The sequence below is a fragment of the Macrobrachium nipponense genome, chromosome 42 (genome assembly GCF_015104395.2).
Source record: "Macrobrachium nipponense isolate FS-2020 chromosome 42, ASM1510439v2, whole genome shotgun sequence".
NCBI lineage: Eukaryota > Metazoa > Arthropoda > Malacostraca > Decapoda > Palaemonidae > Macrobrachium > Macrobrachium nipponense.
The window spans coordinates 19,482,739-19,499,224 of NC_061103.1; the positions used below are offsets into that span (position 1 = coordinate 19,482,739).

The 16,486-nt window shown below is 39.1% G+C and overlaps 2 protein-coding genes across 2 annotated transcripts in view; both read left to right on the top strand.

Annotated features, from left to right (window-relative positions):
• The window catches only part of LOC135212999 (5-demethoxyubiquinone hydroxylase, mitochondrial-like), a 45,777-nt gene that overhangs the window by 17,873 nt on the left and 11,418 nt on the right, over positions 1-16,486 (top strand). The gene's annotated exons all lie outside the window — the stretch shown is intronic.
• On the top strand, positions 4,488-14,234 carry LOC135212997 (nardilysin-like; the record flags this gene model as incomplete). The annotated part of the gene is given in 7 exon segments (XM_064246774.1): positions 4,488-4,632; positions 5,441-5,533; positions 5,838-5,981; positions 6,117-6,253; positions 6,773-6,980; positions 7,313-7,472; positions 13,569-14,234. Coding segments are annotated over 7 exon segments (1,018 nt in total), but the record flags the coding sequence as incomplete, so codon positions are not given.

The window sequence follows — 16,486 nt, forward strand, 5'->3', positions numbered from 1 at the left end:
GGAATGATGAAATGATTTATTTTAATCACTTAGGCCAATTCCACGACTCTCATATCGCAAAGAGCATCGAGAATCTCTTTTTTTTCGCCCCTGTTCGCGTTAACAAAAGAGAACCTATTTGGGAATAGACACGGAACGTAACGATCCTTAAGAGGTTCGATGCAAGATTTTGCATGTCCGTGAGAACCTTCTCGATCGAAGATAATAACTGTTAACGTATGTCTAACATTTATTGAAAAGAGTTGTGAGAACCTGCGGAAAGTCTTCTTCATAGATCTCTTTGTAAGGTAGAAGACGAACAGGCTTCCTTTAGACTGCTTCTTTTTTCCTCGAACCAAGAGAGGTAGCAATATAAGACATCTTCAAATTTAAAGAAGGGGAATAAAACTATAGTCTTTTTTCCCCTAGTTATAAATTCTTAACAGATATTAAGATAAATGGGCGTCAAAGGAAGAGAGGATGTATGCCTCATTTTGGCTTAGAGAGGTTGGATTCATAGAAGTCACGTTCTTCTCACAGCATGTTTCGTAAGCTTTTCCAAGAGTATCTGGATATTCTATCAGAATCTATTATAAATAGACCTATAAAACCTCTCCACTCTGAGTCTGTCCGCGTGCAGACTGACCAGAAAGTGGACATGAATGAGAGGTTTTTTTCAAGGTAAATGACAATAGTCATGGCTAAGACATAGAATTGCTGCAGATCGTGTAGATGGAATGAGGAAACTGTCCTCTTCCGATACCTCTGTGAACCACATAGCGAGGTTTTTTCTTCACTTTCAGAGGGAAGAATTACCTATGTATATATTGCTATCAAAGAACGCAGTAAAAGGCTATACTCTGTCTCTACAAGGGGAATTAGAGATAACAGAGGATTAAGATCTTCGGGATCTTATACGATACCGCAATACGACAAGAGTAGGATATCATGTACTTCGAATGGGATCTTTTTGTGGCCACAGATTCCGTGTTCCGACAAAATGGAACTGCTCCTCATCAAACTTCTTTGAGGAAGTTTTATGAAGGAATTCTTTGTTTTTTCTCTACCCTAAACGACCAAGAAAGACAAGTGAATTTTTTGTGCATTGGAATCTCGCATCAGATTCAATGGAGACTCGGCAATGGGGTTCTTGCCAGCATAGTATGTCTGGCAAAAGAACTAAAATCCCTCTATTCCTGACGCAACGCTTTCAGATAGAATTTCGTTGCCCAGGCAGGTACTTACTTTTTCATCTACAGAAGAAGAGATGGTTTTAAACGTTTGCCTACAGTCTTCGGGGTGCGATTGAGGGCTCAAAATGCTTCCCAGAAGGTATTCAGAAGGATACAATAAGAGCTAGAATCAGGGTTCCGCCCAATTTCAGCTCAGAGTCTCCTTCGACTTCCAGACTCCTTCCCTTCCTTTCGTGCAAGGATAGAAGATTCTGCAACGAGGAACCTCATAACATGTAAGAAGAGATCTCGTTAGCAAAAGAAGTGTTTCACGAAGGATCCTCCTCGAGAAGACTTCTTCTCTCTTTTGTATTGTTAGATATCCTGTCGTCTACTGGGTGTAGCTGACTAAAATCACCTCCCTTGCCAGGGGCCAAAAGCTCAAAGGGGAAGAATTTCTTCCACTCTTCTCCATCTCCTGATAAACTATGTGGTTGTTCAGGGACTCTCGGACAATGTACGCCAGCCAAAGCGCCAAATGCCAATACAGGCGAAAAAACGCCAGAGGCGGGACAGTTCCAAGGAACTCTGTCATGGTCGGGATACTGAGAAGGAGCGGGCCTCCAACCCTGGCGCAAATGCGCCAGAGGCGAACAAATCGGACAGATATAAGAGTGTCCGATGTGGACATCGCCAGACAGCCTAGAGACTCTTCCAAGCTCGAAGCTCCAGCAAGTGTGGAGGAGCCAAGCCAGGCGCCGAGGCGCCAGCCAGGCTCTAGGAGCCAGCCAGGCTCTAGGAGCCAGCCAGGCTCTAGAAGCCAGCCAGGCTTTAGAAGCCAGGCCAGGCGCCATCCAGGTTGCCATGGCTCCTTCAAGGTAGGCTATGGCTCCAGTCAGGATTGAGGATCCATCCAGGCGCAAGGCTCCTTCCAGTAAAGAGAAACCTAAAGCTCTGTCATGTAAGAGGGCTAGTCCCCATTGATATGATACAGGTAAGGCTCTGCCATGTAAGTGGGTCAGCCCCCATTGGCACGATCCGAGAAGGCTCTGTCGTGTAAGCGGGCTAGCCCCCATTGACATGATCCAGAAGGGTTTGTCCAGTCATAGGTCCCTACCTCGCTGAAACTCTTGAGGCATGCAGACTCATAGACAGTAATCATGAAGTCTTCTGCCAGGCTCCGTGCCTTCCAGGCGCAAGGCACCAGCAGACACAAGGCTCCAGCCAGGCTCGCGGCGCTTAGCCAGGAAGGAGGAGCCAATCAGGCTCCAGCCAGGCGCAAGGCGCCCAGCCTGGCATGCCGACGGCTCCAGCCAGGTTCTAGAGGCGCCAATTCAGGCGCAAGGCTCCAGCCAGGCGCTAGGCGCCTGCCAGGCACGAAGCGCTAGCCAGGCTCCAGGCTTCACCCAGAAGAGTCTATATCAAAGAACGCCCTGGCCTTCTTTGAGACATTGTGATCTCCTAAGCACTTGATAAGTGCATTGATGATTCCTTCAAACAGCTGAGAATTAAAAGCGCATGAAGTCGCGAGCTTTTCCGAATTCTTGTTCTTTCCCTAACAATATGTCATATGGACATATTAGCTGTCACATACGGGAGATGCAACTCTGTGTTGACTTCCCATTATCCGAAGGATGTCAAGATAACCTTCGAGGAGATCCTTCTCTCTTGGTTGATACGTGTCTGCGGATACATTGCTGGGATAGGGAGCAGATACTGATCCTTAACTAGTGAGTTAAATTTTATTTAACGTCGTGTTTTTTCTTTGGTTGTTTGAAAGGAGTTTGTAGATAACTCTTTTCAACTTAAGCACTAACCCTCGTGTTAGGATCAGGTGATCGGGATCGGTGTTGTGCTCCTTAATTATGCCACTAGGCATAGGCATATTGTCATGTAAGAGGCTCTGTCGAGTAAATGGATAAGACCCCATCGACAGACCCACAGAACTCTTAGCCATAGGTCACATCCTCGCTGAGGCTCTTGAGGCGAAGCAGATTCCTAGGCATTAGCCATGGAGTCTTCCGCCTGATCAAGTAGGAAACCAAGGTTTTATTTATTTACTTACCTACAACGTATGTTGTTTACCTGTCTATTCAGTAAATAGTTGTCTCTTTCCCACCACCAAGGGTGTCAATCAGCTAAGTATATATCTGCTGGGTAAGTTCCATGTACAAAAATGATATTGTTAAGATACAATAAAGTTTTGTACATACTTACCTGGCAGATATATACGATTGATGGGGCCCACCCAACCTCCCTCAGGAGACAGGTGGAAGAGAAAATCTGGTTCTAGAACGGTAATCGTTCCTATTCCTGCCACCCAGCGGCAGGAGCGGTAGATCACCTGACCTACCTGCAGCGTGTGCCGCGAAATTCGAATTTCTGTCGGGGACAACGGAGTCTATAGCTAAGTATATATCTGCCAGGTAAGTATGTACAAAACTTTATTGTATCTTAACAATATCATTTTCAAAATTTTTGTAAAAATTCCATAAATACAAGGATTTTCAGATGAATGATCTATGAGAAATGAGCAACTATTATTTTGAAAAGTTTACTATAAAAGAATGGTACTATACCCTATCATTATGCAGAGAATGCAGTCCCCTAGAAAGATGTTTTTCATTTTTTCTTTATTTTTTCATCTTTCTTTTTTAATTTTAAAATCTTCATCTGAAAACCGTTGTGGACCGAGTCAACAGACTGTGATACCCAAGAGAGCTCCAAAGGGAAACCAGCCTGCAGAGAGACAAGTTATAGGGTAAAATGATATATAATATGAGGAAATTGAAAGTAAAACTAATACACCTGAATTCAGGAGACAGCAGAAAGCAGGAATGAATTTGCTTCTTGCTTAAACATTTGGAACCGAGTAGTATTAAACCTGAACTTAGAAAACTACACACTATTTGCAGCAGCAGCCTGCATAGTGTTGTGAGAAAAACAGCTAGGTCAGGTAAAAAATGGAGTGCTGAGGATATTTTTTTGTTTTAGTACATTTTATGTAACAAACATAATGAACTCACTTTACACCTATGCCATAAGTCAACATTAAGAGTTATCAAAATCTACTAGAGTTGAACATTTTGAAATGGTTGAACTATGTTCCTAAAACCAGTGCAGTGCCTTAATCATTCCAGTATTTAAATCAGTAAAGGACCCAAGCAATGAAATTAGCTCCTTTGGCGAGTTAATAATATTTTCTAGACAACACATCTTGATATGAAATTGGAGTGGAATATAGAGTTTAGGCCAAAGGCCAAGCGCCGGAACCCATGAGGTCATTCGCTGCTTGATATGAAGTTAGATGTATTTCAAGTAAATTTTTTTTTTCAGAGATATGCGCCTTTCAATACTGCAAGATGTTCACTGGACAGCTCAAGAGAAATTGAAAGAGGTTAGAACAGTGACTAGTAAGGAACTGATAGAAGAAATTGCCTCCAAGATGTTTCCAACATGCCACTATAGAGTCCTGGTTCAGGTTAGTGGTTACTTTCTTTATACAAAGTGATTTCAATTACCATTGCGTTCCTGTTATTTAAAAGTTGCTGATTAGATTGCATAGTAAAAGCTTTTATGTGGTTTTAGTCGTTTGTTTATCCATGCATGGCCTAGAAAAATGCTTCAAACATAAATGTATAAAGATGGAAGCTAACATGTCGTCATGTCATTGCAGAATAAACACACTACACATTATAGTTTCCAACCAACTATTGGGAACACAAGATTATTTCCACCTTCCTTGCAGTCAACAGCTGCCTTGCTTTCTGCCCTTAATTTGACCCATTTACTTTTCTTTGCTCTCGATTGTCCAGATTTTTCACAAGCTTTATGCTTGAGCTTTCTCTCATCATTGAAAAAGTGATCCTTTAAGTGTACTCTTCAAGAGCTCAAAAGTATGAATGGTGATATGGTTAAAGTGCTTTCATGTTTATCATTATTGGTGTGGAGTTTTGGATAGAGAATTTATTGTATTTTATTTGTATAACTCAGTATGATGTAGTGGATTAGAGGGCTTCCTTAAGTCATGGGAAACACTTTCCCTTGAGAATGACTTGGGAAGTTTTTCATTTACTGAAGCACTCATTTAAGCACATTTTTTCAAGTGTAAAGTACTGGTAGCATAAAGGTTTATACCTACAGAATATTTGAATTTTTAAATTCTTTAAAACCTTAATCATGTGTTAGATTTTTTGTGTAGTTTAGTCCTATTTTTCAAGAATAATTGGATTAAAACTTTCAGATGATGCTTCATTCCTTCATTGTTTTAAAAACTTGCTTGATTTCAGGGAAATACTGATGTTAAACAGGCATCTGAGCTTTACAAAATGGTCAGTGATAGAAAACAGAGATCTGGGATCATAAAGTCACCTTTTCCTGAGGTAAGTAAAGATATTTGTTAGCTCTGAAAAGAGTAATTAAAAATTTTAAAATACTTTGAGAAGATCTGAAATAAACAAAAATTAAAAAAAATCTGGGTTAAGGTCCCACTTGTCAAAAAAAAAATGTGTTTATTCCTAAAAAAAAAATACGTAAAAAAGAAAAATAATGTATGGCTACTGTTTAGCATGTTTATAACTAGAGAATGTTTACTGTTTAAACCACAAGTAAATATAAAAATATATATGCATACATATAGTATTTATAGCCTGAATTCATGAAAATTGTTATATGTATGATTTTCAGCTTCGCACTTTTAAGTTACCAAATGGCTGTAATGTAGCGAGAGCCCATGGATTCAATCCAGCTGACACCAACAGTTCTGTCATAAATTATTATCAGAGTGATCCTGGTACAGGAGAGACTGAAGTGCTTCATGAGTTTATTCAGGTGATTTGATTTAACATGTAATTAATTCTTATAAAAAATACATGTGCATGATACTGACAATATGCAATATGTTGTAGAAAAGTATTAATTTCAGTTTATGCCAGGCTTTATAGTAACACCTTTTCCATATTGCAGATGGTAATGGATGAGCCTGCTTTTGATTTTTTGAGAACTCAAGAACAGCTTGGGTACAGTGTTTACTGTACAAACCGGAATACCTTTGGTATTCTTGGTCTGTCATTAACAGTAAATACTCAAGCCAACAAATTCAGGCAAGCTCTTTGTTTTGTCTTCTTCTGTTATATTATTTCAGGAAATGAAGAACACTAGTCCTAAAATGTGCATCTTGAATTTTGCTTATTGTTCTTCATTCAAACAGAAAAATATGGAGGTAATATTACTACTAAAGGAGAACTGTAGAAAAAATTATTTTTTGTAACTAAAAATATTGTTTTGTTGAAGCAAATTGTCAGATCTTTTCGAAGAATCAAAAGGAAACGAGTAAAGGTAGTCAGAATATCTTATGGAAGTATAAATACATATAATAAAATTTATAGATGAACTGAGCCTCACTACAAATACGTTTTTGTCCATGGTTAAAACATTTTGTTTAATAGTATATGCAGGAAACAGTGCTTATAGGATTGTAAGAATGAAAATGTTGTTTCAAGACTTGTGCTATGTAAGTTCTCACCAACTGCAGTGTTTCAGCACCTGTCATTATTTGGCTTGTGTTTTATGTACTTTCTAAATGATAAGATATGTTGATATGCAACAATATTTTCTTCCAGTGTGTGTCATGTTGATGAAAGAATAGAAACATTCTTGACACACTTTATTACTACTGTGGAGAACATGAGTGATGAAGAAATGTCAACACTGAAGGAAACTTTAATTAGCATGAAACAGACTGTTGACATAACATTAGGTGAAGAAGTTGCAAGAAACTGGAATGAAATTGTTGATGGAGAGTACGTCTTTGATAGACGCAAACGTCAGGTAAAGCTGTTTTTTATAACTTACTCTCTACATTAAAGCCAGACAAAACTTAACCCTTTTTTTATACTGAATTCTTGATAGCATCACGCTTAACGATGATCTGCCACAAATACAATTTACTGTTATTGTAAGTAATTGTAAGTAATGTGAGATCAAACAGAAATGGTTTACATATAATATTTGAAATGGAAGTTATCAATATATGTAAAGTACTTGAAATGTCTCTAAATGTCTTTTTGTCCTGTATAACAAAACTGGAAGTCAGTCAATTACTGTGTATCAGTACTTTTGTCTATGCATATGTAAAGTTTTTAAGCATTCTTCCATTTCAGATTGAACTAATCAAATTAATAACAAGAGAGTCAACAGTGGCTCAACTACAAAAGGTGCTGTCAGATAAAGATAATTCAAGCTACAGGAAACTATCCGTACAGGTTGTTGGTTCTACTAATCCTGAAAATGGAGTGCCTCCTTCACTTGACTGTCTGACTGGTAAGTGTAGATTAAACATTCCAACTTCCAGGGATTTTTTCATTTAATATACTTGTCATCAGTAAAGTTGATGGTATTCATTGATGGACTTTTGCATTTTTCATGTTGAATAAGTTCTCAGGCAGTTCACATTGGAACTAAACTGCCATCAATTTGTTTCTACAAGAATACACATCATTGCCTTGTATGTAGAAGTATTCCCCGTGTAAGCTGGAATCAGTTGTTGAAACTTAGAAAGGGTAGTTAACTGGTTATAGGTGGGTGAGTGTGGAACCCCTGTTCACCTGTGTTGTTTTAATTTCTTGTTCAACAAGGACTTAAAAGAGAAAAGTAATCAACAAAAGTCATGAAAGATGTAAGCAGGTGCTTACAACTCCAAGTCCTCTGTGTTAATGAAACGAAAATTTGTTTTGCACTGGTGCTGGGAGTGTGCTGGATAGTCTCCTTCACAGTGAATCTGAGGAAGGCTGCACTGAAGGAATGCCTAAAGATATTCACCAGTTTCTATGAAGGTGATAACTCCACCTTTGATTCCCCCCAAATTTTTTTTCAGCTTCTTCCTGGACACTCACTCACTAGATCCAAGCATTCATGCCAAGCTCTCCTCAGGTGAGACAGTGGCATGTTCTTGGTTAGCCACATCCTGCTGTGTTTAGTAAGTGGGTTCAGTGGAGTATTGGCAGAAATTCCCACTTGGTATTCCAAGGGACTTGTCTTTCTGTAGTAATCGTATTAATGGGGATAACCCTGCATTATTAGTACTGGCCATACTTCTCTCATATTGCTAACTGCCTTGACATCTGTTGTAGCCAAGGATAGTATTATTATTATTAATAGGGGTTAGTTTTTCCAGACCTCTGAGTCTCAAGTAGACTCTTCTCGGGCTATCCAAGGATAGTAAGGTTCAGGGACAGAGGAGAGTTAAGTGCAAGCCTGGGTGTTCCTCCATCTCCTCATTGCCAAACTCTTCTTTGCCTTCTTCTGCCTCCTCTTACTTCCTAGGAGGAAGCCCTCTCAAGTTTTGTTGACTGATAGTGAGTGTCTGCCTTCTTTTCATGGCTGGGAGCAGTATTTGTTTACTCAGAGGTAGGAAATCTGCCATAGGTAGGGTTAACACTGGGTTCTCCGAGTGCTCATGAAGTTTGCAGAATTCAGCACAACCTAATCTTGTGATTGTTCGTGTACAGTCTGTGAGCTTTCATCTGGGCAACTGGTATTGTCAGTCTCAGTTTCAGGAGATATTTGACTCATGCTTTTGGGAATCCATTAAGACCTAAGGATTCTTTTCCTTCTTTACCACTTCAGGCAGAGTTGGAATATTATTTTTCAAGAAATGGGTTGTCGCATTGTCAGCTTCTACCTTACACTACTCCACTTCAGATATTTTTGTCAGTCTGCAAAATGACAAACAACCTCCCCTTGGAAAAGCACCAAGAAGGTACTTCCTTCTCAGTCAGATGAGAGGGCAAAGTTCAGTAGGTTGTTGATTGTTTGTATGTTTTTTGTTTGTATGGTGTTTTTATGTTGCATGGAACCAGTGGTTATTCAGCAATGGACCAACAGTTTCATGTGACAGCCGAACCACGTCGAGAGTGAACTTCTATCATCTCTAACACCTCAATGGAATCCCCGAGAATCGAACTCGCAGCCACCGATCATGCCACTGAGGCGCTTGTAGGTTGTTGATGCCAAGAATAAAGTTGGCTTTCCTCTCAGACTTGTTGATGTCAAGAATAAAGTTGGCTTTCCTCTCAGACTAAGTGTACCCTGAAGGCAAACTTTGTAGCGAGGCTGTTAACCAGTTCAAAGTCCCTTGCTTCGGATTGACAGCTGCTCCCAGGTGTTCATGTGGGTGATCACCCTGGTGTCAAATTGGGTCCTTTCACAATTTATACACTTGCTGTGTTACATTCTCTGCCTTGAGCCAGGTCTTCCAGCTGAAGGGCATGCTCATAAGAACTTTGAACAGTTTTTCCCACTTTATTAGTTTTGGCTTCATGCTTGGGAAGTGATTTTCCACAGCTTAATAAAGGTACAGTAGTGCCTCAGGTTACAAAATTAATTCGTTCCAAAGCAGCCTTTGTAACCTGATTCTTTTGTATCTAGAACTACGTTTTACATGTAAATTGCCTAATTCGTTCCAAGCAGCAGGGTAATTCTCTAAGGATTTTGTCCATGAGTCACTCCGGTGTTTTGGAGGCCGAAGCAGCTGTAGTTGAAAGTGTCCCAAAGAGAGGGATGATGGTTGCTTTTAAGTCTTCTCATGCTACCGGGACTTGGTAGTACCCATTCAGGTTAATTTTTGTGAATACTATGGCTCCTTCCAACTGGTTCATTAAGTTGGCAAGGGGGTACCTGTCTGGTACAGTCTTGATGTTGAGCTGTCTGTAGTCGCTGCAGGGCCACCATGTACTGTTTGCTTGAGGTACCATGTGGAGGGGGGATGCCTATAGGCTGGAGGCTTTCTGGCCAATTCCTGCCTGTTCCATTTTGAGGAATAATTATTTAGAGTATGCCAGTTTGTCTGGACCCAAAGTCTAAAGCATGCGCGGAGCTGATAAGGTCGTGCTGGAGGGTGTCTTGAAATATTTCAGGGAATTCCTGAAGGAGCTGATGGATCTCGGGTACTATCGAGTCTTATGCTGGCGTTATTGGAGTGAGAAGCTATTGAGCTGTCTCTTGGAACCAGCTGGTGTCTGGCTATATCCTTTAATATGTCATTGGTCTTCAGGAAATGTGCTCAGAGTACAGTAGACCCCTGTATTCACATTTTTAGGATTTGCAGATTTTTCTAAAAATTATTTATGGGAGGACCCTCACCATGCACCCAAAGACTAAAGAGCAGTTTTTGTTCAGTGCATCTGCAACATCTAGGGCTTCCTCCTCAATGGGTGCGTATCTGGTTTCCGTGGCATGAGTGAACTTTCTGCTGAATAATGTCACTTTCCATCCCATTTTCCAGCAGAGCATTGGGGTTGATCATCAACTTAAATGGGGACCATCCATCATGGGCAAAGGATGATGTTCATGTGTTGAAAGTGCTCGATAGGTAAGTAGTCCAATAGCAGTTTTTTTGCATTTTTTGTTGCAGGAAATGGAAGCCGTTTCACTGGCAGTGATGAAGGAGGACGTCGTTCTGGGCAACCAATTCATTTATACTAGGTTGGCACTGTCTTAGGGAGCAAAGCCCGTCTGTTGTCATGGTGGCTATTAATCAATCCTACGGTTGGAAAGCTTTCTGGGATGATTCCAAGAACAAAAACACATGCTCCACAACACGAAAAGTTTGTCCGGAGTCAGTCATATGTCATTTTTCTTGTTTCAACAGTTACACGTTTGCTTTTTCCAGACAGGCTAAGCATGGTAGCTCTAAGGATCTTGATTCCTTGGTTGTTAGCATTGTGCATTTTCATTGGCACAGGTAATAGATCAGGTTCACGAAGACCAAGACGACGAATCACCTCGATGTCAGCTAAGCAACTCTTGACAGCCTATGTTGACCATGGCGTAGACAACGATAGTAGTAGTACATAGCTGAGACATTCATAATCACACGGATGTTCAGCTACATGTAGTAGTTGCGCATATGGTTGAGATCTAGACCTTTGGCGTGACCAAGTGTCAGTGAGTTTATTATAAATATGGTTGTCTAGTATTACTGGAGTTCAACTCGTGTGCCTTTGGAACTGCACAGCAATGTTCTGAGTGTGTTGTATTGGAAGCTCCATTTGAGGATTTCTGCTGGGTAAGTTGTACACTACAGACAAGACTAAAATAGAAAGTCACTCTCATCAGTGTGTGTGCACCTATTGTCCACTAAATAAGAGTTTGCAGCACAGATAGCATCAAATACAGCACTTTCACAGTCATTTGTAGAATGTGCGTATTTTTGACTGTTTTGGACTATTTCTTATTCGACATAAATCACTATGGCAATACGCAAGAGAGACTGTTGTGCAGATGCAGCCGGGTGTACTTTTGCCATGTCCATGCTTACCACAGTGTGAGCATGGATCCAGTCGCACAGTGTCTGTGGTGGCAGGCTGTTTGGACATTTTACTAAGAACTAGCTGCTTCAATGGCATGGGAGTCCGCCAGACATAATGTAGTGTGTTTACCAATCTGACCTTGGTGAACCGAAAAACACCCTTTAATGTCATGGCTTGGTTCTTGTCACCAAGAAGATCAAGTTGCATCTCAGGGTCTGCAATGCCCCAAGTAAGAGCATTTCAAAGAAATGTGTCTGTTTAGTTGACCACCTCATTACAGCTAGGGCAATGAATCATAAACTTGCATACCCCAGCCTGGCCTAGATGTGCACCAATGCTTCTAATAAGCTCCTTGGTCTTAGCACATACAGTGGAGGGTGACTTGCAACCATAGTATTCCACATGGCAAGCTTTTTAATTTCAGCCATGATCTGTTAGTAAGGTGGTTCCCAACTGACCATGTAAGATCTTTGCAAAACTTTATCACAGCACTCAAGTAGCTGAACCACCTTGTCATGTCCATCAACATATTCCATCCACCATGACTGAAAGTAGATCCAATCTTCACTGGAGCTAGCCGATTATATCGCTGGAAGCTTGACCTTTTCAACCATTGCAACAGCAGTGGGTGCTATGTGAATAGCACTTTGGTCGGTGATCAAGGCAGCCACAATGGCGGCATCCAGGTATGCTGTCGTGGACTCACAGCCAGGGGATTGGGCAGCTGACAAATGGCATCTTGGAAATGTTAGAAGATGATGATGATGATGATGATGATGTGTGTCGAGTTACAGACCGTGATCATAAATAGAAACTTGGTTCATTTGCTTAGTCTCATTTATTTATTTAAGTAGCATCCAAGCAATGATCATGGTCAGCTCAAACAAACAGAAACCAAAATAAGTACTAATTGCATTATTATATACGTAATTCTCTAGAATCTACAAATTGAAGGACGTTGGACCTTCCCTAGCCTTTGATAAGAGTCACATGACCTACACCACATTGTACCCAAAGGATGTTGCTCAGAAGTCCCTGGGTACATTCTCTTTGGGTCCTATGGCGGCTGCTTAGCAAGTAATGTAGAGTACTTACCAGGTCCTGTGCTAGGCACCCAGCATTCTCAGCATACCAAGCATACAAAGGCAGATTTGTTTTATATTAGGGTCGATTCAGGAAGGTGTGGGTGCCCTTCCTTTTTCTTCTCACTACTCGGAGCATTCACACCGAGGTACTTGCTGGACCTGAACAAGTGTGTTCCATCAGTTAAGAGGAGTTGGCCTCAGCCTTTACCAGGTACAACAGCTCGAATACGAAAACACTTGTTCAGAATGACAATAGAGCATTATAAACAGGACATTCACAAGAAGCAAGTCTTAAAATTATATAGTTTTTCACTAACAAGTCTGGAAAACCTACCATTCAGCACTACAGTACTAAGTTTGGGAAATCTGCCCCTCAGGGGAGGGAGGGGGTGGGAGTTGTTTTGTATGATGTGACCGCTGCACCTCCAGCTTGTCTGATTCCATTATGAAAGCTAATACTGCAATAGCATAAATAGATAATGAAGCATTAGGGCTTCAAAAAATGCTTGATTATTTGTTTACCAAGTGTTGATATAACTCGTCTTACACACAATACATCAGTAGTTCATGGGCAGACAGAAATCGGGTAGCCATGTTCAGATTTTTAGTTTTTACTATTAAGATACTGAAAAGCTTGACAGTTGCTAATCCAAGAGCAGGAACTAAGCATAACAGGTTCAGAACTCATTTGTGGTTCAGGTACTACTATTTAACATTTTAAAAGAGGAAATCTGTGATTAAATTTACTTGATTTGAAAGGACAGTTAATTTCAAAATTATGATAGCTAGCCCAAAACATGTATTTATCCATTATTTCAGGTAATTTTTCTTGTATCTTTGGACAAGTTCATAAAATGGCAAAGCTATCCATTCTCTGGAAGCAAGAATTTACTACTACATGGTTTGTTGCTTAATCCTGCAAATGTTAAAATTTTTCATCGTAAACTTTTCAATTACATATTTATAAGTTATAGTCTTATGTTGAAATGTTCAATCTAATTTTGTTTTTTTATTTTTTTCAGATTACAGTACTAATATGAAGCTGGTTGGACCTGTAGAAGGAGACAAAGATTTTACAGATGAACAGTTTGTTAAGGACATTAATGATTTTAAAGTGCAGCTGAAATTATATCCAGTTACAAAAATATTGTAGCATAAATTTTAATCACAAGGTGCATTTTGTTTTTGTTGAATTTGACACTACTTTCAAATCACTCAGTAATCACAAATCTCATGTCATTCAGCTAGTTGATCAAACATTGGTTCAATTTAAGAAAATACTATTCTTAGAATATACATCTGTGATATGTGTTTACATAATAAAAGGGAAAGTTGCTAAACCCTACTCCCTTGTTTATTTTATTGTGATACATCACTGATTTTAGCATAATAGGTATACAGGTTTGCAAAATTTAATTGTAGTACAAATTGTGAAATATGAATTTCTGTTTACATTATTTCAATAACAAGCAATAGACTTATCCAGAAAGAATATCTTTGTTATTGCTTTTATTAAAATAGATAACTACATTTTTGTCTTTCGTAAAGATAATTTTGGGAATGTTATTGCTAAAAGCAATGGAAGGTGCAATATGGTGTCAATAAACATGTATTAGTAAAGCAGGTCTTTGTGGCTGTCTGAAAATTTGAATGATCTAAATGTTTCATTAAATAATCTGGCTACATCAGTGGAGTTTAATTAATTCTAATAGTTTGTTATTCTAATAGTTTGTTTTTCTAGCAAGTCCTTTCCTGTAAGCTAAAAGCAATGTTAGGTGCAATTTATTGTCATTCAACATTAATTAATTAAACCAGGCCTTTAGAATGGGTTATTGTTGTAAAAAAAAAAGGAAGAGTTATGTTTGTTTGTTTGTATGGTGTTTTACGTTGCATGGAACCAGTGGTTATTCAGCAACAGGACGACCCCCTTAGAAACACACTTCTAATTTTGGATTGACTAAAACCTTCCTTGGGGAGGGAGTGTACGGTAAAAATTTGGTAGCCTTAGTTCCAGCTTCAAAAGTTGAAAAAAAATGAGGTATGAAATAGAGGGGTTATGACCGCCTTAGAAACGGCCCTCAAATTTCAGATTTTGACTAAACCGTTCCGAGGGGAGGGGGGGAGGGAGTCTATGGTAAAAATTTGTTAGCCCTAGCTTCAACTCCAAAAGTTGTAAAAAAATGTTGTAATAAAAAAAAAGGGGCGGGGGGTTATGACTACCTTAAAAACAGCCCTTGAATTTCAGATTTTGACAAATCTTCCTGGGGGGAGGGGAGTCTATGATAAAAATTTGGTGGCCTTAACTCCAAAAGCTATATAAAATGAGCTGGTATGAAAAAGGGGTTTATTACCCCCCTTAGAAATGGCCCTTGAATATCAGATTTTGACAAACCTTTCTGGGGGGGGGGGGGGGGGGGGAGAGATTCTATGGTAAAAATTTGGTAGCCCTAGCTTTCATAGTCTGGGCGTGCACAACAAAAAGGCAAATTGTGTTTATTATACCTAGGAAACCAATGATCTGGTTATAGCCATATAAGGTTAAAAACCATCCTCTATCAAAGCCCTATCCAATTATTTTTGTTTGGTTTATATCCGTCAAGCCGTTTAGCTGTGATTGAATAACAGACAGACAGACTGACATAACGTCCATTATAGTATGATCTGCTTTCCCTGTTGGATCCTTGGCCTTGAAGCATTTTGCTTTTCCAATTAGAGATGCAGCTTGGCTTGTAATAATATTAAGAAAATGCCTTGGATGTAAGGAGCGAGCTGGATGCTTTCTCATAAATCAGTAGTTACTGTTAAAATAGCCATTGTTTGAAGTTTGTATAGAAAAGACATTTTTTATAAAGAATTTGTATCTGTATGGACAATCAAAAGGAAACTCTAATAAGGAGCACTACTGGAATGTGATTCTTGTAATAATATTTGTAACTGCTACAACATCAAAGTAAAAAGTTAAAAAGATAAAATAGGAGGGAATAATGACTAGAACAAGTTCATTTAAAACCTCCAATTACGGTAATTCTGTACAATGAGGCAGGTTATTTCTGGCATTACTGAAAACAGTAATGAGAAAATAGAAAAAATGCTAAAAACCAGAAAAATATCCAAAAGAATATAGATGCTACAATTCAGTAGTAGGTAGGGAAGAAAAAATTTTTTCCTTTTACCTATCTGTTACGTCTTTAAAACATTAAGCTAACCATACAAATTCTTCCATTGACTTCAATGAAGACTATGCAATCATCAAGATCCCCCAATATCCAGACCTGGTTTAGAAAGGATACAGAAACAAATTTCAAACATTCTATATACATGTACTATGACTTGAAAACAAGGTTATTTGCAGAATACAAAATAAACAGAGGCCGTAGGAAATGACATACCTGAGTACAAGGTTGAAATATATCTTATATTCTTTCAGATATAAATACAGCTGCCTTACAACCAGCTTTAATAACATTACTTAAGAGGTTATAAGCTGGTGCTAGTTCAGCATCATGTTCCAAGCCTGTGTCATGGTGCTCCATTTCATCATCTCTAAATTTCTTAATTACTTCTATCAATTCCTTGTGTTCCTCTTCCCCCAATGAAATTAATTCTCGCAATTGTGAATTGTAGTGGTCAGTGATGACAGATTCAACAGCTACAGTACATGCCATTGCTCCCTCTTTTCCAAGCAATGCTGTTCCTGTAGTAGACATGAGAAAAGAATTCTAATGTAATTAATTTTTGTGTAACAAAAGTTATTTTTCTTACGAATCATTACATACCTATAATTACTAGCATTAATGCTTTTAAAATTTTTTGTTTTGCTAAAACCATATTAATTGCAAAATTCCTATTTGTGAAAGAGCAAGCTACTAAGCCCCACACTAATTTTATCAATTACTACTCACACTTGAATTCATATAAAAAAAATAAATCTTTTAAAATG